The sequence below is a fragment of the Hemicordylus capensis genome, chromosome 1 (genome assembly GCF_027244095.1).
Source record: "Hemicordylus capensis ecotype Gifberg chromosome 1, rHemCap1.1.pri, whole genome shotgun sequence".
In the NCBI taxonomy this organism is placed as follows: domain Eukaryota; kingdom Metazoa; phylum Chordata; class Lepidosauria; order Squamata; family Cordylidae; genus Hemicordylus; species Hemicordylus capensis.
Genome location: NC_069657.1, coordinates 78,604,420 through 78,628,683, shown reverse-complemented (window position 1 = coordinate 78,628,683; position 24,264 = coordinate 78,604,420). Strand labels below are relative to the sequence as shown.

The 24,264-nt window shown below is 42.4% G+C and overlaps 1 protein-coding gene across 3 annotated transcripts in view; it reads left to right on the top strand.

Moving 5' to 3' along the window:
- The window catches only part of SUSD6 (sushi domain containing 6), a 102,900-nt gene that overhangs the window by 50,501 nt on the left and 28,135 nt on the right, over positions 1 to 24,264 (top strand). For 2 of the 3 annotated variants that reach the window (XM_053283369.1, XM_053283368.1), the window contains one exon: positions 6,067 to 6,254. In XM_053283369.1, coding sequence (XP_053139344.1) covers positions 6,137 to 6,254 — 118 coding nt within the window. In that variant the 5' untranslated portion in view covers positions 6,067 to 6,136. Of the gene's footprint in view, positions 1 to 1,087; positions 1,184 to 6,066; positions 6,255 to 24,264 lie in introns of those variants that run through there. The other variant, XM_053283370.1, reaches the window with a different exon arrangement.

Below are 24,264 nucleotides of genomic sequence, written 5' to 3'. Positions count from 1 at the left end.
AAGAGTTAACAAGTGTGTAACTCCTAAAGAGTGGTTTTTTAAGGCTTTGAGCTAAAATCAATTTGATTAAAACTGCTGAATAAACAAATAGCCACCATAATTTCTTCACACTACACTTTGAAATGGCATGTCTCCTATATGTTTACAAAGGCGTTTTGTTAAGGCTTCAACTTCTTGAGTATACCAAGATGACTGTATTTCTCTGCTTTAATCTTTCTTTGCTTGGGTGTTATGATTGTTAAGTTTAACTCCCTTTTTATTAAAGTAATTTGACATAGCTGGCACAATGCAATGTTTTTTCAGGCCTTTATACATAGTACTTGAATGAGAAGCTGCCCCTTTCATTTCAGTTATCTTAAGTGTGTGAAGCTTTCTCTAACATGGAAGTGAACACTAGTTCTGTAGCTTCAACACTTGTAATATCCATTATCTCAAAAGGATCCCCTAAGTTATTGTTCTTCATTGTAAGACCCAGGGACCACAGGCAGCCCTCATCAACTCTAAGTGCCGGCGCCCTGGATAACTGTTTATTGTGCCTGGGCAAACATTTGGCCAAAGATGAATATTCTGCACAGTCCCCCTGGCACGCTGCAGAGACAAACACTCTCACTGCACAGTGCTCTACTTTGCCCAGTGCTTGGAGCGGACATCTCCTTTTAAGGGAAACAGAACCCTCTTGAGTCCCTGTACCATTCTGGAAGGTGCACAGAGAGTGCTGGAAAGTGTTGCCCTTCCCAGTACTTTCCTCCTAGAGCTGTTAAAGAGAAGGCTGCATCTCTCTTAAAGAGCCCTCCCAGGACTGAGAAAAGGTCACTACTGTATGGAGGTCACACTCTGTTGCCAGATTTGGCTTTTTTAAAGCCAAATTTTGGGTTACGGCCCATTTGACCCACGGGTATACCCCTTAGGTTCTGGCAACAGTGCAAAAACAACTTTGGCCCTCCAACTGTTGTTGGACTACAACTCTCATCATTCCCTGACTATTGAGGTTATCAGGAGGTTTGGTGCTAGGTGTTATCAGTATGCTGATGACACCCAAATCTACTTCTTTTATCTTCAGGAAATGGCACTCATTCTCTAAATGCCTGCCTAAAGGCAGTAATGGGCTGGATGAGGGAGAACAAATTGAAGCTGAATCCAAGCAAGACGGAGGTGCTCATTGTGGGGGCTCAGAATCTGAGGGGTGAGTTAGATCTTCTTGTGCTGGATGGGGTTATACTCCCCCAGAAGGAGCAGATGCGCAGCTTGGGAGTACTCCTGGACCCAGACCTCACCCTGGTATCTCAGGTGGAGGCCATGGCCAGGAGTGCTTTCTATCAGCTTTCTTTCTGATTTGACAGTTGCGCCCATTCCTTGAAGAGGATGACCTCAAAACAGTGGTGCATCAGCTGGTAACCTCCCAGCTTGACTATTGCAATGTGCTCTATGTGGGGCTGCCTTTGTACGTAGTTCGGAAACTTCAGTTAGTTCAGAATGCGGCAGCCAGATTGTTCTCTGGAGCAACCCAGAGAGACCATATTATGCCTGTTTTGAAACAGTTACACTGGCTGCCAATATGTTTCTGGGCAAAATACAAAGTGCTGGTCATTACCTTTAAAGCCCTGAACAGCTTGGGTCCAAGATACCTTAGAGAGCACCTTCTTTTACACGATCCCCACCACACGTTAATATCATCTGAGGAGGTCCGTCTCCAGTTACCACCGGTTCGTTTGGGGGCGATACGGAGGCGGGCCTTCTCTGTAGCTGCTCCTGGGCTGTGGAATGTACTCCCAGTGGAAATTAGCAATCTTCATTCCTTACTGACTTTCAAGAGAGCCCTTAAAACCCATCTGTTTGGCCTGGCCTTTTAGGGTTTTTAATTAGTTTTAATTGTTTTAATGCTAACCTGGTTTTCAGGGTTTTAATTGTTATTGATTTTAATGGTTTCTGTTTTTAATTGTAAACCGCCCTAAGCCATTTCGGAAGGGCGGTATAAAAATCGAATGAATGAATGAATATTGACCAATATGACTGGGAATGATGGGAGTTGTAGTACACCAGCTGGGGGACCAAAGTTATGCAGCTCTGTTGCAGAGAAAGGTTGGTAGTAGAAGACTTGAAAGTCTGTCTTTCAAGAAGGTTTGTCCATTGTTGCTGAGCTCTTTGAGAAACCCTGATAAACTTTTGAAGAATGCCAGGTGCTCCAGAACACTTTTTGAAATTCACTGCTGTAGCTCTTGATCATGTTGAGCTCTATGTGTGAGAATTGGATCCTTCCTGTGTGTATACTGTAATTGCTGGTTAAAATTGACTATGCCATATGGCAGGTTGTGTTTGCATATCAAACACTTTTTTCTTTGTCAGTGACAAGGAGATCCTTTGCACATACAGAATTAACATGCAGGTGTACTTCATTGTAACGAGCAAACTGCAAAACTACAAATTTCTGACTTGTATTGGCTGTGTGGAGCTGCTTTGTTCTGAATGTTTTGTCCTTAAAAATAGAAATGACTTCTGCACTTATGTAGTCCTGATGGCAACACATGACAGAACACAAAGCTGGCTGACCAGGTTGTGAGCCTTGCCTCCCCTTGTGTCCTTAAAGCACTCATGGCCATGCAGAGATGTTCTGTGGCTTGAAATCTGGGAGCTGTGCCGTTGTGAGTTGTTTTGATTGGCAAACAATTGGTTAGTTAGGAAAGGGGACCTCCCTCTTTTTCCCCTGGCCTGCAAAAGTGGGTGTTTATGGTGTAGGGTCAAGATTCTCAGCCATTTTCATGCAATTGTTCTCTGAGAAGCTTCTGACAAAAGTGAACATGAAACATCAATTATAAGTGTTTGTTTCTGCTATGAAATAGAGAAGATAATACTTTCTGGGGAAGTTACTGGGAAATACCACAATTTGTTATAACTTGCTCACTTCCTATTTAATTGTTAATAGGTGGGGGCAAGGGTGTGAACTTATGCTGCTGAGAATGGTTTCAGTAGTTCAGTTCTGATCAACCTGATGATGATTATCAGCCTTAGTAAAGACTGAAAGCCATTCTAAGCATATGTTGATTTCTGAAAATGTGCATCTTAAAAGAGTCAGTATCAGTTTTGATGTGAATTGCAGGTAAGGTACTTATGAGTTATGGCTACAAGTATGGGGAAGAGTTGTCTGGGGCACAAAACATTTCTGTAAAATGCAACTATAAAGGGTGTCTGGTGGGCTATGGAAAAAAGTGAGGAAGCAGCATCATGGTTGGCGGGGGAGAAAGAGAAACTTCTCAAATGTATGATTTTACATTTTATGTGTAATGTATATTTTCCTTTGTGATTAATACACTGATTCCAACATGCATCATCTGGGAATACTGTCATGTAGTTGTCGTATAGCTTCAGAGACATAAATATACATGAAAAAATCCTGTGTGGAGCTGAAACATAAGTTTGGTCACTGAGGCATGGGAATGCTTACCCCACTAGTGCTTAGATCACTGCCACTTTCATAGGAACATAGGAAGCTGCTGTATACTGAGTCAGACCATTGGTCTATCTAGCCAGAGAGGGAATTTGAAACCTTCTGCTCTTCCCAGAGCAGTTCCATCCCCTGAGGGGAATATCTTACAGTGCTCACACTTCTAGCCTTCCATTCAAATACTACCAGGGTGCACCCTGCTTAGCTAAGGGGACAAGTCATGCTTGCTACCACAAGACCAGCTCTCTTCTTCTCTCAAGCTAGTCTGAAGGCTGAACAACTGAAGTTAGTAACTTAGAGTCTTCATAGGGATATTCCAGTCTCTGTCTCAAAGAGAAGGAATGGCTTTGCAGACTCTCCATTCCACACCCTGTCACTGCTGATAGGCTGTTGTTGTCTTTAGTAGTGACTTGAATTCAGTATCATATTTTTAAGCCACACAGAACACAACATGATCAAGAGTTTCAACAGTCGATTTCAAACAGTGTTCTGGAGCACCTGTCATTCTTCAGAAGCTTATCAGGATTTCTCGTAGAGTTTAGCAATAATGGACAAACCTCCCTGAAAGACAGTCTGTCTACTACTACCAGCCTTTCTCTACAACAGGGCTCCATAACGTTGGTCCCTCAACTGCTGCACTACAACTCCCATCATTCCCAGCTGTATTGGTCATTAGTCAGGGAATGATGAAAATTGTAGTCCAACAACAGCTGGAGGGCCAAAGTTGTGCAGCCCTGCACAAAGAGACATGAATTTGAGATCCATTTGTGACTGTGCTGACCTCCACACAGTACTGTGCTTTCCCTATGTAATTCTCTAGGAGTGTATGGAATTACACAGCTAGTCTTTGATCAGTTTCTAATATCAGTTTTGAGAATTACTTTCAGTGAACACAACTAGAAAATGGTGCAAGGCGGTATTTTAAGTACTGTTTTTCCAAAAAATAGTTTTATTTCATGACCTAGTTTATCTGTCATGAGATACCAAAGATAAATAATTTCTAAGATGCACTCCCACAATGGATATACAGCAAAGCTTTAGTTATTATATTACATACCCTACTGTTAGAGATGTGTCCGAGCCGGCTCAGGCAGCTGCGAATGGGGTGGGGATCAGTTTGTTAAAAACCAAGTAAGCAGGTCCTTACCTGCTCCGCTGCCACAACACGGCTTTTCTGGGTGTGGTGCTCACTTTCAAAAAGGCTGTGTGTGGTTGCTCCCAACAGCCTGCATGCAGCGGTGGCATGTACATGGCCACTGTACATGTGTGTGCTGATGCAGCATGCAGGCTGCTGATGCCCGCCCCTCTGAACGAGTTCAGATGCCGGCATCCAAGCCAGTTCAGCTTTTCCCTAAGGAGGAACTCATTCCCTACCTACCATATATTCCTTAAAGAATATGATAAACCTAAATGGATTTTCTATAATTGAGCTTGGCCTAAATTTATTAACTAATATCTATCTTGGTAGTCATTTGTTATTGCTTAACAATACACTGGCTATTCCAATATGGCTCTTCTTTCTTTTTGGTGAACAAGGTTCAAGTTTCCATAAATGTTTAAAATAATGTTCTGACAATTATTCAGTGCTATACTGTTCTGTGTAGATAGGAAAACCTTCTGCTATTAAAAGATGGAAATTTTTTGAGAACTTGTTCTGAGTACCTATCTGTGGTGGCTTCCATTCAGGACAATGCTACCCACCCCTTTTTTACTAATGTTGTCTGTTCTGCAAGTGATATCCTTGCTTCCCCACTTAAAATTTCTGAAATCCAGATCCATGTAGCTGACATCGGATAGTTCTTGTATTGGGTACTGAGTGGCTGTGAGATGCAGTGTAGCTCTTCATTGGTGTCATATAGTATTGATGCATCATTGACTCACTGAAGCTCTTTGCTTATAGGGCTAGCAATTTGGCTTGAGTTCTGAAAATAGAATATGACATATGCCAATGGCTGAATCAAATAGTAGTCCACAAGTAGAGTGATGTCACTTCCCTGAATTTAAATAGCTGTACTGTTGTAATTGAGAGGTATGATGTTTCGACACTGCAACCTGTCTTTCTGCATTTCCCTTTTATACAGCAGTTAGCTTAAGAAGCCTGTGTCTACAAGCTTCTTTCTCCTGGGGGTTTGTGGTCTCTGTCTCCAGGTGGCTATGAAGGATTTTGATTTATTTATCCTAGCTGTCTAGTCTAGCTTTATTGCCACTTCTGTTTGAGGCTTTCCCCCTTATAAGATAGAGGCATCTGTCTAGCAAAACTGGTTTACCTGAAGTATCTTGAGCAAAATCTCCAGATGAGGCCGTTTCTAGGTTGTCTTTTAAAAAATAAACAAAAACCCACAAGATATACAAACTTAATCGTGTGTTAGGCTTTATATACAACCTGCTGGAACACTAGCCAATTCATGCAAAAGAGAAGTCCTTTTGTGAACTCCTAGCCCCTTTTTGTGTGTGTTGCATCTTCTTCAGAGGGTTGCTACTTGCATTTCTCTCTCTCTCTCATATATATAAAAATAAAACTAGCAAGCCTGGAGTGTACTCATTTGGGAGGCTTCCAAATATTCTGATTCACATTTTCCTTGCCCTGGATGCTTTCTAACCTTTCTCCCCCTGGCTTTTGTTTGTAGGTGGAATTGATCCCAGCCAAGCAACCTTAAAAGATCGAAGGGAAGCAGATTAAAAACGTTTGTCTAAAAGATGTACCATGGAATGGTAACAACAAAGAGCACCACAGCATCGCTGTTTGCCTTGATCAGTCATGGGATATTTTTTCCATTGATCTTCAGTACACTTGTGGTGGAAGGACTAGACTCATGTAAGTAGAGCTTTTCTTACCGCCTCCATTTAGGTTTCTAGCCCTCTTCCTGTACTGAGCACTGGGGATGTGGCAGTTATCGTGTATAAAAAGATGAGCTCCTGACCTTAAAAAATCTACAGTGGAAGGGTACATACTCAAAATAGCTGCAGGCAGCTTGCTTTCTCTTTAAGTCTCTTGGTGCACTCCTAAGCAAACTGGAAGATTCCCCACCCTTCCAGTACATGCTGGGTGGGTGAAGTGGAGATCTTGACTTCTTCTAGAGAAGTATGGCACTGGGGAGGGGGTAGCTATTTTGTGTAGGTAATGTTGATTCAAGTGTGTAATCTTGTAAGTATAGCATCAGTTATATAGAGGGTAAGAGAGAGATTTTCAGATGCGATAATCTTTCAATGTCAAAATCATTCTGCAGTAGATATTGAAAATTCTATAAATAAGTTGTTCCAGTAAGAACTAATCTGCCAACTCTTTTCACTAGAAACTTAATTGATAATTACCATTTTCAGAAGTTAGCCCACTTCAGCCTTAAATGTTCACACATCCGCCATCTTGAATTGGGGTGGATGTCATAACAAACTACACTGTTGAGGTATCCCTATGTGTCACTCACTACGCAACTTTACCAAATTTAGTTCAAATCTGTTAGGCAGTCCAGAAGTTGTGCCTCAACTGTTCACACATCTGCTATCTTGTATTGGGGTGGATGGCATCATTACAAACTGTGCGCTAGAGGTGTCACTATGTGTCCCTACACCTGTAGCAAATTTGGTTCCAGTTGGTTGAGCGGTCCACAAGTTAGCCCACTTGCGCCTCAAATGTTCATGCATCTGCCATTTTTAATCAGGATGAATGACACCATTACAAACTATGCCCTTGAGCTGTCCCTATGTGTCCCTACAGATATAGCAAATTTGGTTCAAATCGGTTAGGCAGTTCACAAGTTAGCTCAGTTACACCTCAAACATTCATGCATCTGCCATTTTGAATGGGGTGGATGGCATCACAAACTACACTGTTGAGGTGTCCCTACTACTGTATCCAATTTGGTTCATAATGGTTCAGGCATTGCAAAGTTGATAGTGGGACACACTAGTGTTCCCTCTAAGGTGTACGCACATGCCTGTGCTCACAAGTTTTTTGCTGTCTGCTCAGTTAATTTTAGACCCCGCTCAGGTAGAATCAGGAATGCCCCATTCTGAATGCAGGTGCGCACACACTGCCTTGATACTTCCGCCCAGGACAAAACACATTCCGCACACAGATGAAAAAAATTGGAGAGAACACTGGGACTCTCCCCCCCCCCCCGCAGGGTGATCCACAGGGCAATTTTTAAAAAACATCTGAAAACCCATCTTTTTACCCAAGCTTTCCCAGCTTTTAAAAATTGTGTCTCACAACTGTGTCTCATAATTTTATGGCTGTTTTTAAATTGTTGCATTGTTTTAACTTTTTATATGTGATTTAATTGTTTTATGTTAACCGCCCAGAGACAAAAGTTTGGGCGGTATAGAAGTTTAATAAATAAATAAATAAGCAAGCAAGCAAGCTTACTTTCCTTAAGGAAGGTAGACTTAAAATGACCAAAATACAGTATGTCTGCTTCCCACCAATACATCTCTTCCTGCTCTCCACTTACTGGATGACCATGCTCAGTGCCTCTCAAAATGCATGTAAATAATCTCCCGCTCCCTGAGAAAATACTGAGATACACCTACTAGTAAAGCCTAATAAAGAGAGATCACAATATTCCAGTATTTCTCTCTCACTAAAACCACTGTTGAATCCCCTTTTTATAAAGATTACTAAAAGCAGTGCCTGCTCGTTCCACCCTTCAGCTATAGAACTCACTATGAATAAGGTCTTCCCTTTAACCTTTGCAATTTTATTGCCAATCCCCCAATCAAACCCTTATGAGGGGGAAAGATGTCGCCCAAAGGGCCACCAAAAAGGGTCACCAGTGATCCTCTGAAAATAGTCGAACCCCTGGAAATTGACTGCAAGTGTCTGGATGTTTTGGTCCATGTGGGATTGGGTCATCTTGGTGGTGCTCATTGTTCCAGTCTGTTTTGGTGCCAGCAGCATTTGACATCCAGGTGGTAGTGGGGAAGAGATGAAACAAGACCCTCCCTGGCTGCCACTTTCAGCTGTTGCTTGTTTCTTGGCCCTCTGAGAAATAGCCGCACCCAGTGTTCCCTATAAGGTGTGCACACACGCTCACAGGTTTTTTGATGTCCACTCTGCTCTTAATGCACATGCGCACACACTGCCTTGATATTGCTGCCCAGAACAAAACTCCTTCTGTACAAAGATGAAAACAATTAGAGAGAACACTGGCCCCACTGCATATAAGTGAATTGCTGCCACTTACTCCTGTGGGAGAAAGGGAAAGCGCTGTTCTTGGCAACATCAGCTTATTGGGAGAAAAGCCTTCTCTTGACCCCGAGTATACCACTTTATTCTAGCCTCCACTGATTATTCTAGCCCCCACTGACTATTCTAGCCCCCCACTTTATTCTAGCCCCCCCTTATAGCAGGGGGCACTGAAATAGTATTCTGCATGGGCCTTTCCTTCTCTCTTCCACCCTGCAGCTGCATGTCATAAAACTTTAGCAGAATACCAAATATTTGTTCTTGGCTGGAGAAGAGCTTGCTTTTTTTAAATTTTATTTTTTTAAATGAACTTCTGAAGCTTATACTGCTGGCTGTGCAAAGCAGAGACTGGAGGAGAGGGTTGGTGATCCAGGTATGGAATATGTGAAATACTTGTGAGTGGAGGGAAGAAACGATGATGAAAAGGGCCAGCTCAGAACACTAGCCCAATCTAATTTTTTACTTTTGAAATCACAGTGCAGCTTTGGTACCTTGACCATAAACCTGTCAGACACTCCTTGTGATAAGTAACTGAAATGTCCCATCCATGAACTACTCAGTTGCTCAAACATCTGCAATCAAGGCTTTTCCTCTTCAATAGTTATAAGGTTTACTAGCTGGTGCCAGCATGGTGTAGTGGTTAGAGTGCTAGACTAGGACCGGGGAGACCCGAGTTCAAATCTCCATTCAGCCATGAAACTAGCTGGGTGACTCTGGGCCAGTCACTTCTCTCTCAGCCTAACCTACTTCACAGGGTTGTTGTGAAAGAGAAACTCAAGTATGTAGTACACCGCTCTGGGCTCCTTGCAGGAAGAGCGGGATGTAAATGTAATAATAATAATAAGAAGAAGAAGAAGAAAGAGAGAAAGAAAGAAAGAAAGAGAGAAAGTGAATACAACAGGAGAGTTAGAAAAATCCTCAAGTCCAAACTCAATGGCGGGAACACCATACAAGCCATAAACACCTGGGCTATACCTGTTATTAGATACACTGCAGGGATAATAGACTGGACCCAGGCAGAGCCAGAGACGCTGGATCGTAAGACCAGGAAAATCATGACCATCAATCATGCTCTGCACCCCCGCAGTGATGTAGATAGGCTATACCTCCCTCGCAGCTCAGGCGGAAGAGGAATGCTGCAAGTCCATCAAACAGTAGAGGAGGAGAAAAGAGGCCTTGAAGAATATATCAAGGACAGTGAAGAAGATGCACTTCAAATGGTCAATAAAGTGAAACTATTCAACACCAATGAAACAAAACAGGCCTACAAGAAAGAACAAGTCAAGAACCGAGCAGAAAAATGGAAAAATAAGCCCCTGCATGATCAATATTTGCACAATATAAGTGGAAAATCAGACGTCACCAAGACCTGGCAATGGCTTAAGAATGGTTACTTGAAGAAAGAAACAGAGGGTTTAATACTGGCTGCGCAAGAACAGGCACTAAGAACAAATGCAATAAGAGCAAAAGTTGAAAATTCCACAATAAACAGCAAGTGCCGCCTTTGTAAAGAAGCAGATGAAACAGTGGACCACCTGATCAGCTGTTGTGAAAAGATCGCACAGACTGACTACAAACAAAGGCATGACAAGGTAGCAGGGATGATACACTGGAACATCTGCAAAAAATACAAGCTACCTGTAGCCAAGAATTGGTGGGACCATAAAATTGAAGAAGTTGAAGAAAATGAAGATGTAAAAATATTATGGGACTTCTGACTACAAACAGACAAACATCTGCCACACAATACACCAGATATCACTGTAGTCTAGAAGAAAGAAAAACAAGTCAAAATAATCGACATAGCAATATCAGGGGATAGCAGAATAGAAGAAAAAGAAATAGAAAAAAATCACCAAATACAAAGATCTACAAATTGAAATTGAAAGGCTGTGGCAGAAAAAGACCAAAATCATCCCAGTGGTAATTGGCGCCCTGGGTGCAGTTCCAAAAGACCTTGAAGAGCACCTCAACACCATAGGGGTGACAGAAATCACCATCAGCCAATTACAAAAAGCAGCTTTACTGGGAACAGCCTATATTCTGCGACGATATCTATAACAATTGACAATAAAATTCAGCCATCCCAGGTCCTTGGGAAGGACTCGATGTCTGGATAAACAAACCAGTCAATAACACCTGTCTGACTGTGTAAACAAGAAATAATAATTAATAATAATAATAGCAGCTGAACCGGCTCACAGCATCTGCACCGCTAGTCTCTCCTTGCCGCTTCCCCCAACCTTCCACCCCAATCTATTACCAGTCATTTTCGCCCACTGGCTGCCTCCTTTGCCAGGGCCTGCTGCCTCCTCCACCGCTCTCCCCCCCCAGCCCCCATGCCCGCCACAACAGTGCCAGTTGCTCGCCAGCCTCCGCCCGCCCAGCTGGGCTCCTCTCGGCAGCGCGGCTCAACTGCCCACTGCCTCTTCTCCTCTCGCCGCCCCTCACTAGCCTGCCGCCACCGCCGCTCACCCAGCTGGACTCCTCTCGGCAGCATGGCTCAACTGCCTGCCGCCTCTTCCCCTCTCGCCGCCCCTTGCTAGCCCACCGCTCGCCCAGCCGGGCTCCTCGCCTCTTCTCCTAGCCTCTTCTCCTCTTGCTGCCCCTCGCTAGCTACCCCCAGCTGCCGTGCCAGAGCAGCACCCCCTCAGCCGCCTTCTCCGGGCGGGCTCCTCCAACCCCCAACCGACGTTTCCAATCCCTCAGTCCCGAACTCTCGCAGCGTGTCGCAAGAGTTCCGCCGCCAAATCCTGGGCACGCATGGTCCCAAGAGAATTAAATATAGAGATTGTAAAAAGATAATAAGGTCTATTGTAACAAGGCGATAGTAATAAAATCGTCAGAAGGGCCGTTGCTTTGTGTGCTGATGTTGAGAGAGGCCAAATTGTTTTGAATGTGGGACAGGGCCTTCTCAGATGTTGCACCCAGGCTCTGGAATGCTCTCCCAGTGAATGTTTGCTCTTCAACATCTGTGGCTGTTTTTTAAAAAAACAACTTTTGTATTTGTTCAGGCTTTAACCCCTTTGGGCTGCCAGGTCTCTCAGCTCTCCTGCTTCTGTTTGTTTCTTTTATGGTGGGTGGTTTTTTGGTTTTTTTAATTTTATGGTTTTTACTGTTTAACTGCTTTTAAGGTTCCAAATGTGATTTTTATGGAGTTTTATTGTATTTTAACTTCTGTAAACCACCTTGGGATGCCTTACGAAAGGTGGTAAAAATGGAACAAATAATAAATAGTGGCAGCCCCTCAGAATACAGATTAGTCGTCATCCATGATACTGTTTAGAGCTCTTCAGGGTAGCTATTGCGCATATCTGGCTGGGTATGTTTCACAAATCAGCCTTAGTTTTCCTTGGAGAGAAGTTGCCATATATTAAAGTTGGGGGTGGTTATTCCAGTGGTAGAGTATTTTCTTTGTATGAATAAGGCCCCAAGTTCAGTCCCTGGTATCTCCACATAGGGTTGAGAGAGCCCTGTCTGAAGCCTTGGAGAGCTGCTGCCATTTGGTGTAGGTGCTGACCTAGGTGGACCAATGGTCTGGCTCAGTATGAGGCAGTTTCTTTTGTACTTGCCTCTTGCATAATATTTTATTTTTCATACTTGTATACTGCCTGATACATGCATGTATTTCTTATCTCAGTACTTTGAAATGGATAAAGATAGTATATCAGACACACAGGTGATTATGCCAAAGTATAAAAGATCTTTAGGGGAAGAAAATGAGTTTTAGGTGGTATATTCCTGCACAAAGACTGGAGATATAGCCGCCTGCCAGAGGATAAGTGTCATTTTCCAAGTACAACTGTTTTGTGTTTGATAGGAATTTGTTGATAGCTGCAGGGAGCAGTTGAGGCTTCTAGGCATATAACCAGAAAGGTTCACCTGCAGCAGTGTCATAGACTTTATAACCCAAGCAAGTTGATGTATTTGAGATCCAGATAAACAGCCAGTTGAGTCAATTTGCTCGAAAAGCTGTTCTCTTTTCCTTGGAACACAATTCTTCCCCTCCTCCGCCAACCAAATTTTCAGTATTAAAGGTGCTGGCATGTGTAAATGCTGGGAGGGAGTATGTGTGCAAGACCACTGAATGTTTGGTGTTGCCAGTCAGCATCGTCTTAATGTGTGTCTTTAGAATGAGCTTCGGACACAAGGCTTTGGTAAGCAGAGTTGGACATCTTGCGTCTAGCCATTCTATTTCTGGGATGCAATAATGAGCAATGTGTGGTTTGAGAGATATTCATACTGTTTTCAGCCAGATGTTCCTTTTAATGATGTAGACTTTATTTATTTATTTATTTATTTATTTATTTATTTATTTATTTATTGTTAAATTTATATACCGCCTTTCATTAAAACAATCCCAAGGCGGTTAGGTTAGCCTAAGAAGTTTGAGAATTTTAGTGAGTCACTGGTTGGCATACATTGGTTTCAGAAAAGGTGACACAACAGCATGTATCAGTGGCCTTAATACAGTATGAGGAACTAGCCTAATAAAAGCTTGAATTTGCCAAGACAGACATGGGTCCAAACCAATTTTGGTTTGCATTAACCCAACCCTCTAAAAGTCCTGCTTCTCCTTTGTGAATGGTATAAAGGCATGTTCACATACACATTTAATGTAATATGCTTGTACTGCTGACACCGAAGAAACATAAAATGAGTAGAGTGCTTTTTGTCCTCTGGTTTTGAAAGGAAAACACAAACTGTTTAACAGAGTAGGGCTGATTCCAAGGATGTTTTGTTCACCATATTGGTTGATTTACTCTCTAGAAAGCTGTGTGGAAGAAAACTCAGGACACTGCCATAAATGGGACCAGATCATTGGTTAGATCTGGTATCATATAAGCCAGATCCATTAGCTAGACAGAAAAATGTGACGTGCCTGGCTGCCGTCATTTTAACAATCCGATTCTAATGCTCTGCTCTGTGGAATGATTAACACCTTAAAATTTTGATCCTGGCATTCCCTCAGATGAGGTTCGCACACAGAAAAAACTTGTTTCCAGCTGTTTCTTTGATGAATATGATCCCAACCATGGGGTGTAAAGTACATTCCACTCATACGGGGCATAAACTTAAAGCATGCATGTGTTAGAAGTGAGAATTCTAAAGCAATGCTCTTAGCACCGCAGTAACCTCTTCTGGCCATTAGAGGCATGATTTTTTTATTTATTTCTATACCATTTTTCATTAAAATAATCCCAAAGTGGTATACAATATAATTAAAGCAATGCACAATTAAAATACTAAAAGTACAGCTATTAAATATAAACAAAATTTATTTAAATGTTTAAAAACCTTTAAGAGTCAAAACTGGTCAGTTATTGCTGAAGGCTAGTATTATAGTATTCCGTTTGAGTGTGTTCAATGACTCTCAGTATGTGATGTGCTAGTTTCTTAATAAGTCTTTTGTTTTTTGAACTCTGTCTCTAGATAATCTCTTGGGCAAAACTAGTGATGTGCACGAACTGGTTCGGCATTCTATTCCTAGAACTCTGAACCGGTTCAGAAACCAGCATTCGAACCAGTTTGAACGCGTTGGCTCCTTTAAGGCGTGGCTCTTTTTACCCCTTTTCCTGGGTGTGCACGGAACCGGTTCCTTGCACACCCCTAGGCAAAAACTCTTAACCACCAGAACATACTCTGCTCTGTGAGGAGTTTAATGTTTCTCCTCAAACCCCTCAATAGCATGAATAATAGGAAGGGGAATTGTCTTCTGAATAAAGCCTATAAACATAACTGACAACCTCTCTTCTGACACGCCAAAAAAAGGGCCACCATACTCTTATAGAGCATCCCAGGAACACACCAGGGAGCCCTTCCCCATGCACTAACACACCCAAAAAGCCTCATCTTCCCTCCCCACCTCACCAAGCTCTCAATGCTCATGATGTTTGACTAGGCAAATGTTGTAAATGTGATGGCAGGTCTTTCTGTGAGCAGGAGGTTTGGTCACCTCTGATGACAGAATCAAGCGTAATGGTGGTTGTTTCTGTAATTGCAGGTGCTTGAGCCTTCTGATTACAGGAATAGCCGCCATCAAACTTACTGTTTGCCTCTTCAGAAAAAGCGCAATGCATGAAGGGCAAAATATTGTGAGTTTGGAGGTTGTGGGTTGGTTTGAGGCTTTTTGAATATGTCAGCATCTGGGCAGGACTTCCTGGCATGCTGTCAAGACGCTGCCCAGTTAGGGGAGAAATATTTTGCCCTTCATGTGTTGCTCTTATAATTACCCATTGGGATCTCCCCAGTCAAGACAATGATGGGAAATTCAGCTCTCCCCCGCAACACACACACACACTGGGACCCCTTACACTCATATTTGCTGTAGCAATGAAGCTCAGTAGGCCCTGATTTGCCCTCCCAGAGAAAATAGGAGCTTGGGAAAGATTTTGTCTGGACAGTGGTATGGGGGAAAGTGATAACCCCTTATCCTGAACCTGATTATGCCCCCTCCCTCACTGCTGCTGTTTAGTAAGAGGAAAGACCTGAAAGGACAAGAATGCATTTTAAGGTCCGATCTAGCATGGCCTTAGGTTTCTCTTGAATGGAAACAGTTTCCCAAAGAGTTTCCACTTTATTCCAAGGCTTTTCAAAATTCACAACAGGCTTAGTTATTTGGAGATTGTTTCTCTGCAATGCATTAAAAAAAATGCCCACGTTGCCCAGTTGATTTTGCTGAAACAATTTTTTTAATAGTCTGAAGGATCTTAGTGGTGAGAGAACTATGAAGCATCTACACTGGTTATTAGATATTATTTACTGATTGATTTGATTTGATTTGATTTGTATACCGCCCTTCCAAAATGGCTCAGGGTGGTTATATAGATATATAGCAGCTGCAAATATTCTCCCTCCAGAGAGTCATGCCAATACAGGTTAAACCTATTAAAACAGTATTTAATTAAAAGCCTGGGTGAACAGATGTGTCTTTAAAGTTTTTTTTTATAATTGTCAGATTTTTGTCAGTTGCAGCTTTTAGTGTCAAATACTTAGTGTACCAACGCAGCCAAGCACTATTGGCTTATACATTGCAGAAATTTAGGTACCGGCCCTGATCCAGAAGATCTTTGCTGATGTGGGCATTCTGATGTGCACACCACTTAGCTCTTAATGCAGGCGTGTTGCTGTTCACTGCAGTGCCAGGAGCTGCCCTGTGTACACATCTTTACTGCATGCGGGGAGCTGTCCCTGCTCTAAATGGGGGAGGCTGAGCTTTCTGGCAGCGATGGGTGTACATCACAATGCTGAGGGGGGCTCTGCCTTAGGCTGACAGTGATTAAACAGTGAACACAGTGGTCTCTTAAACTGCTGATGTCATCCAGACCTTATTCCTGCTGAATCATATACTAATGTGTCAAAGAGACGCCTGACTTTAAGCTCCAAATGGCGCATTCAGAACACTGATCTGTTCTCAAAAAGGCGAGCACTGACGTGCGTCAGTGTCTCTGCTGTGGAATTACTGCTGGCTTGGAACTGCAGGGGAGAGCTTGAGAAAGAACTTCAGCATTTCTCCCTCGCCCCCACCTCCCCAGTGTTCTTGTTGGCGGCTTTTTCCTTTGTGAATACCCACTTCCTTTCCCCTTATCTTAGTGGGCACTTGCTGTTCAGTGCCATTTCACAGTACTGCACCTCTGGGCTTGATAATCTTTCCTCAAAGGCCTGCTCATGTGTTCATGCTGTAGTGCACGGTACTCGGTAGTTGTAAACCAACTACTGACAAACAAGCCACTGAGTGTGCTTTTATTTCTGTATAAAAGTAGGACACCTGTAACAGGGAAAAGATTGTGTTATGTGTTCAGGCATTTGGAAAGTGCAAGATCCAATATTTCATAGGCCAAAAACATTTGGGCGTCTAATTTGATTACAAAATGTGAATATGATCTTGCATTTTCAGTCCTCCTGGTTTAGGATCAGATGTGCCATTGCGATGGGTTTTTGGTTTGGAATTGCAGCAGAAGAAAAGTTCTGCATTCAAAAATCAATCTTCCTGTTTAGAGTGTACCTCCCCTGATATGTGTGGATAGTTGTGAAACCTTGTGTTAATTTGAAACACTCTGGTTCAAGTTCGCATTGACTTCTTCCTTTTATGGATTTGAGAAAATAGGGTTTGTTCTTGTGAGGGGATAATCATGACAGACCACTTTAATCTGGTACCCTCAACTACTATACTTTTACTGTAAAAAAGATGGATGAAATCATTATTGCCAATTTTTGTTTTTCTGGGAGCATATTTGAAACAGTGGATCCTTGGTAAAATGATGCCCTGGTTTTAGTGGTATGTAGTATAGGAATTACATGCTGTGACATGGCTAACAGAGCAAAGAACTGTTGTAACTGGGCCTTCTCAAGTAAACGCAGAACCCTTGCCTTTAGCAAGTCTGGCATCAGAGGATTGCTGAAGGAAGCTTAGTCATCTCTAGGCAAAAGGTGGCCAGAGGTCTGTGGCTCAGGGCATGGTCTAAAGACACACGATGCAGCCACCTTGCTGAAGCAAAGCAGGCTTGGGTCTGCTCTGGCCAGTTTGGATGAAGGGCCATGAAACCTCATGCACACTGCCTTAAGTTCCATGATGAGAAAAAGGAGGGATATAAATGTAATAAACAGAGTTGGATAAAGGTGTTAAGGGTGGATAGAGCAAGAAAAGGGATTCAATAACAGAAGGATTTGGTGACATCATTGGTGTGGGAGGACATTGAAAAGAGTATTTGATGCTTATATGCTGCCATTCCTTCTAAGAGCTTCGGAGAATTTTAGTCCTGGAACAACTCTGAGGTGGGTGGCCCAGGCTGAGCAATAGAGGCTTGTCCCAGGCCACACTTTGGATTACCATAACAAACATGCTTGCCAGAGCACCATTAAGGATGTGTGAGCCAGCTTGGTTTGAACTGTACTGGGCCTGGTTCGAACAGAGCTGGCTTGGAGCTCTACTGGTAAAGGGGAATCTGGTGAGGATTCCCCTTTACCAATTAAGGGGGACAAGGGGGCTTCCCTAAGAGTAGAGCAGGCAAGAGAGGAATAAATAACCACATACCAGTGTTGGCGGCAACAGGGGGAGTGACAGGGACTCATCCCCACCCCCTCTGGCCTCCCTCAGATTAGGCCAGGCTGGCAGTGGCCCAGTTTGGCAATGCGTGAGGCAATTTTTGTGACCTCTGTATATGTACAGAAATCACAAAAATGACCTTCATGCATGCGCAGAGGCCTGAACCAGGCTGCCGGCCAGCTGGGGTGGGGGGAGGTGGCCCTGTTTGTTTACTCTCCTCCCACCTGCTCTACCCTTAGGGAAGCCCCTCTGCCTCTTTACTAGTAAAGGGGGCTCCTCACCAGATTCCCCTTTACCAGTAGAGCTTCAATCTGGTTGAACTGGGTCTGTTTTGAGCAGGCATAAAACGGGGCCAGGCCGGCTTGAATCTGTCTGGATTTGAACTGGCAAAACCAGTTTGTGCACATCCCTAAGCACCATATGGGTGATTCATACTTTACATGGCAGATGGGCCTGTCCCTTGTCCACCATGTGTCTGCCAGTGAATAGTGAATGATTCAAGAAGAAATGAATTCTTGCAAATATTTGGGGCAAGTACCAAGGAGCCCTGACTGGCTGTCTTTCCTGAAATGTGTCCAATGTGTGTTTACAACTGCATGTTTTCCCCTGGGGTCAAACTATTCTGCAGTGTACATGAACTGTGAATCAGCTCAACTGGTACCTTCTTGTTGAGACAAATACTGTGAAGCAACTGAACAATGCTATAGAGATCATATTGACTGGTTGGCTACGCGCATCAGTTTTCACTCAACTGTTTGTCTTAATTTGTTTACTCCCTCTTCTTTGCCCTGCATAAAACAAGTATTCTGCCTTGCTCTGGCAGTTTGTATGAAGAGACAGCAAATATTAATTGCTGCAATGTCAACTTGAGATAAAATTGCTTCTTTATATGAATCCTCCATTTTTCCACTCTTGTTTTTTGGCAAGCTGTCTTAAAACTCTCATCGCCACATCCAGCCGGAATACAACAGTGGCATGGAAACTACTCTGCAACACTGGAATATTCATCCACTGGATACAGTAGCTTAATCAGCAGTGGTCTCTGCCAGTTAATGTGTTTTTTCACCTGTTTAAATGTTTATAAATGTTAGCCTAGCTTCCACTTGGCTGAAGACTCTGCTTGAGGCTCTGTGTGTGGTCTGTGTGGAGACTTCTTGAAATATCTACAAATTGGAGGTAGGGAAAGGTGGCATTTTTAAAAAAATCAATACAGTATTTTAATGGATGTTTGGTTAGTCTGCTTGAAATGATTGCAGGCAACATTTTTGCAAAAATACAAGTGGTTATTCTTTGATATCAATAAAAATTCTGTCTTGTAGGTTGTTGAGGTGGTGGTTGATGGTGTCTGCCAGAGGCAGCTTTTACGGTTGTCAACTAAAGTTCTGTAGCTTGCGGTGGGGAAAATGTTGTCCACGGAGAGAACTTGCTTCCTGCTTGCTTGATTAATGAGAGACTTGCCAGTGAAACGCCTCTCTGAAAATGCCCCAGTCAGAGTTGCAATGTGTGACTTTGAACATCTTTACAACCCAAATAGGCTTTTATTCTGCCTCTTGAGATGCAAGACAGAACTGTCATAGTGTTGCATTCTCAAGTGCTTCATAAACCGAGCTTTATAACCGGTGCAGTGTAGTGGCTGAGAGATCCTATGAATCAGGACTGTTGCTGGTGAGTGCTTAAGATTAGGGGGCTGTCTATAAGCAAGGACAGGACTACCATACCCAAGGCTTGTGTGTGTGCATGCATGAGACAGACACACACAGAAATAATTGTCCAGAATGAGCTGTAGATCATTGATATGATGAAGTGGTTCTAACTGGGAGTTTGTAGATGAAAATCGGTGGTGGTCTGCAGTGTTACCTTTAATTTTTTTTTTCATCTGGGTGTGGAATGAGTTTTGTTCTGGGTGGCAGTATTAAGGCTGTGTATGTGCATTCAAAATGGGGCCTTCCTGATTCAACCTGAGCAGGATGTAAAATTAACTGAGTAGACATCAAAAAACCTTTGAGTGCGCACACATGTTCTCACGTTAGAAGGAACACTGGTGGTCTGTCCTGCAGTAGGCTGTTCCTGGATACAAATCTAACCCTGTCAATCAATTTCTTCACTTTGTTGAGTGAGCATTGTAGTTGTAGGAATGCCTGTTGGAAGTCTTTCAGGTGTGAGTCACTGTACAGTGAACTGGTTAACTGTATTGATGGGCAGGCCTGGTTATAGATAGTAGATTGTGTGGTGTGTTCTGGGTGAAAGCTGGAAGCGTGTAGTATATGTAGTGATTTGTTGAAGTTCTGGTGGAATTTGTGCATACTGCAGGCTGTTGGCACACTTGTATTCATCCCCTTAGAAGGCCCTCCTTGCTGCTCCCCATCAATTACCAAGGCATGCTTCTCTGAACTACAGCTGCAAAACTTGTTGAGCATAGCCCAGAGGGGGAGCTGTTGGGGTCTGGGAGGGCTGATGGTTCACAAAAGGCCCTGATTGAACCATCTGTGTAAAGGCACAGCCAGAACTTCTGTCATGCGGGCCCTGCCACTTGTCTTCTGGTGCTGTGCTTGTAATGACATTAGCATTTCAAAAGGGGAATTACCATAACCCCCAGGTTCTAAGAAGTAGAAGGTTTGCCTCTTAATTGAAAAGCTGCTTTGTGGCTATTGTATTGCTGATTAACTTCTATATCTTCTATGCATGTCAAAGTGGGAGATGTTAAAAGGGTTTTTTTAAAAAAAAATTAAAAGGGGGGAAAATGAAGGAAGTTGCCACAACCTGGAAAATTCAAGCTTCTAAAACTGGAACTATCCTTTATCCTTTTTTGAAGTGCATGAGGAACTTTGCAATAGTTAATGCAATTGCTGGAACTGAGCTGCTGCAGAAGTTCACAGAGGAGACAGAGAATTAGTCAAGATCAAAGCTTTGTTAATGTACTAGAGAATTCTAAGTGTCATCTTAGCCTCATTTGGGTTTATTTTTGGACTTGCCATGTTACTGAAACAAGAGCTGCTTTTAAAATGCTAAACTGTTACATTCAAACTTGTTGTTGTTTTCATTACAATACTCAGTACTGTCAGCACACAATCATCTGCTGCTGTCCTTGAAGAAGGGGCAAGTATAACTGGGACACTCTGCCAAAAGTCTTAAAGTGTAACCCTTTTTAATTAAGAACTCCACTTTTCTCAAGAGTAAACCATCTCAGGTCTCCCATGAGCCCAAGTTGCTTGCATACAGAAGAGAACAGATACATGGATTCAGTGTTCTCTCTGACAGGGATTCCAAGATGTTGCTGATTACAACTCCCAGAATCCCCAGCTGCAATGGCTTTTGCTTGGGGATTATGGGAGTTGTAGTCAACAACATCTGGGAATCCCTGTTAGAGGGAATACTGCTTGGATTTAGCTAATACACTATTTTATTCAAAGGTTGCTCAAAACTGATTGTGTTTGTTAAAACAATGATGGATTAAGACACTAAAAAGTAATGACTACTCATATCACAAAATCTTAAACTCAGAATAAACTGTCAAAAATTAAGGTATTTTAAATTAGAAAAATACAATTACTACATCTTGTTCAGAAGGTTCCTAAATCTGAAGAAAGGGGCTTAGGCTGGTTATCCTAAGTATTGCATTCTACATATTTGGGACATGATCAAGAAGATTCTACTACATATCCCCATAAACTTAAAATAGAGAGTACTTTTCAACATGATCTGTTCTACTGATCTTAGTGGATTTATTTGGAGTGGTGGGGATTCTGTGCTTGTTTTTGAAGGGGTGGGAGTTGCTGCATCTCTGACTGGATCCATTTGGATGTGATTTGCTCTCCAATCAGTTCCTTGAGCTACAGTATAGAGCCAGGGGTGGGCAACCTTGGCCCTTCAGCTGTTAAATTACAACTCCCATAATCCCTAGCTGCAATAAATTGTGGCTGGGAATGATGGGAATTGTAGCCCAACAGCTGGAGAGTAAAGGTTGCCTACTCCTGGTATAGAGCAAACGATTAACATATTCCCACACACCATTTTACTGCTGCAGTGTGTATGTCAGTAAGTTTGAGATACTCTGGTTTTGGAATAGGTGAGTTTAATTGATGTATGTATATAGCCTGTGCCCTGTAGCTCTGTGTTCTTTTCAACTTTTTCAGCCTCAGGATATGAATGGCATTCACATGTGTGCTCTATCTTTGCCCTGCCTGGGTGGTGAAAGCAACCAAGGGAGAGTGGCTGGTAGGGTGGGTGGAGGGGATGTTTGTTTGTTCGATTTCTAGACCGCCCTTACAGAATAGCTCAGGGCAGTTCACAAATATCACAAAACAGTTAAAATCAATCTGCGATCGGAAATAAAGATTTTAAAATACATTTAATGCTTCTTTTGCAGGGGATTTAGTCCCATCAGGCCTAAAACAGATCGTTGTCTGCTCCACACAAAATTGGACTGCTGTATTGTGCATATTAGTTTTGAAGCACACTATGGTGCTCTGGTTTGGGAATTAGTGGACTTAATGTGTGTGTGTGTGTGTGTATATATATGTGTATGTATGTATGGAGAGAGAGAGAGAGCGAGCGAGTGAGCGAGCCTGTCTGACATCTTATGGGTGGAGGGTGAGAGGTAGGCTGTCAGAAATGTGTAATGATTTTGTTAGGCCACTGCTCATTTGCATATATTGCACACTTGTGCATACAGGGATGGAGGAATGTGGTAGAGATTGGGTTACGGCTGTTGGACCTATTTATCTTTGAGGCGAATGTCTAATGCATCATGTGACATTCACTTTATGAAAACCATCTCTGGCATGAACAGACTTTCCCCCTAGCTGACCATTCCAGCCATTTGGGAAGCCAGAGATGGGCTGACCCTCAGACTAGTACTGTGTACATGCAGCAGTGTGAGTTCCAGACTTGAGTGGGCAAAGGGGCAGTTGTGTTTTTGCCATTCTCCCCTTTTCCTTGATACTCACCATGTATCATGTGATCCTTGGGGACTTATTTTGGGGGTGCACAGCGAGCTTCAGAGGAAAGGGGAATTCGGCCAAAATTGCCCCTTCCCCTGCTGTCCAATACTAATACCACTTTTAATAAAAGTTCTCAAAGCAATCTATCTCGAAAAATAAAAATGGCTCCTTGTCCCCAATGGGATCACAATCTAAAAAGAAACATAAAGTAGACACCAGCAACAGCCACTTGTATGCAGAGATTGGATAGGGATAGTTGCTTTCTTTCCCTGCTAAACAGAAGAGAATTACTGCTTTAAAAGGTGCCTCTTTGCTCAGTTAGCATGGGTAAATATTAGGCACATTTTGACAATTTCAGATTTCTAATTAACACTTTTCAGGTGATTACCCCAGGAAGTGTGTGAGAGTGTACATATGTGTTATTTATTTGAGTATCCCAATAAAAATATATTTCCATCTAAGCTTTGAATTGATTTCAATATTTAATACTATTGGCATACCTCAGCCTAGTAAGTGGCATTGTAGCATAACAGGATAATGTCTCTCTCTGACAGAGCATTTGGACAGTGTTCTTGCTAAACTAAGGAAGTTTAAAAACTGAAATCAATGAAAGATGGGGAGTGCCTTGCAAAAGAATGAAGCACAGTATTTTCTGAGAGCAACTTTTAATCAGTAAGCATGGTGGCAGACTTGGAAATCACAATCTATACTTATAAGTGCATGAAGTAAATAGATGGCAATCTGGAGTCAATAGCCAGGTTTTTCTTGGGATATTTAGAATCTAATCACCAATTCCAAAACGCCAGCTTTGTGTTTAGTACTGCAGTTTCATTACATTATCTGCTGAATGTGCCTTTTGAGTGTCTTCCTTAGCTTCAGCTTAGAAGCTTGAGGTGTTAAATCTTCCCAAGATAGTCTTGTAATGTTCTAAGTATACTGTGCTGCATCCTCTTGTGTGGTGGCGATTTTGGACTGTTTAGATAGATTTCCCATGCAAACTCAACTTTGGTAATCCATTTACAGAATTTGTGAAGTTGAACATGTCTGCTCACTTCTTTTCAATGAACTTTCTGTAGTGTTTGTGGATGTGTAGGTGTGATTGGGGGGAAAATGTGCTGCACTTGTTTCATAAACCAAAGAGTGGCTTTGCAAACATCTTAGTCAGGAATGGGGCTTTAGTGCTGAACTTTGCAACCACATAGTGTGGAATATGTTGTATAATGTAATCTTAAATCTCTATTTCTGTAGATAAATTTAGTTATATTGCTTTTAAGAGGTATAATGGGACATCATCCTAATTCTAAACTCTCTCCCTCTCTCTCTCTCTCTCTCTCAAATAATTGTTTACTAGTTTTTACTCGCTGTTTGGTCAAATGACTGTAAATACAATTACAATGTAATCTTAACATATTTTGTCAGATAAATGACTTAAAGTCTGTTTCTTAGTCTGGAGGTGAAGCCCCCAAGGAGCAAAGGAAGCCACTGATAGTGGTGGGAGGGTCATGTATGTGGTTTTGTATAGGTATTAGCTATATAAACAGTCAAGACCTTATTTCCCCCCAGAGTTGAGTTTCAGAACCCTCTTGGGATCAGGATGATGTAGGGAAAGAGTTTGTGTAGCAATTGGGAGGGAATATTTATTTATATCCAATAT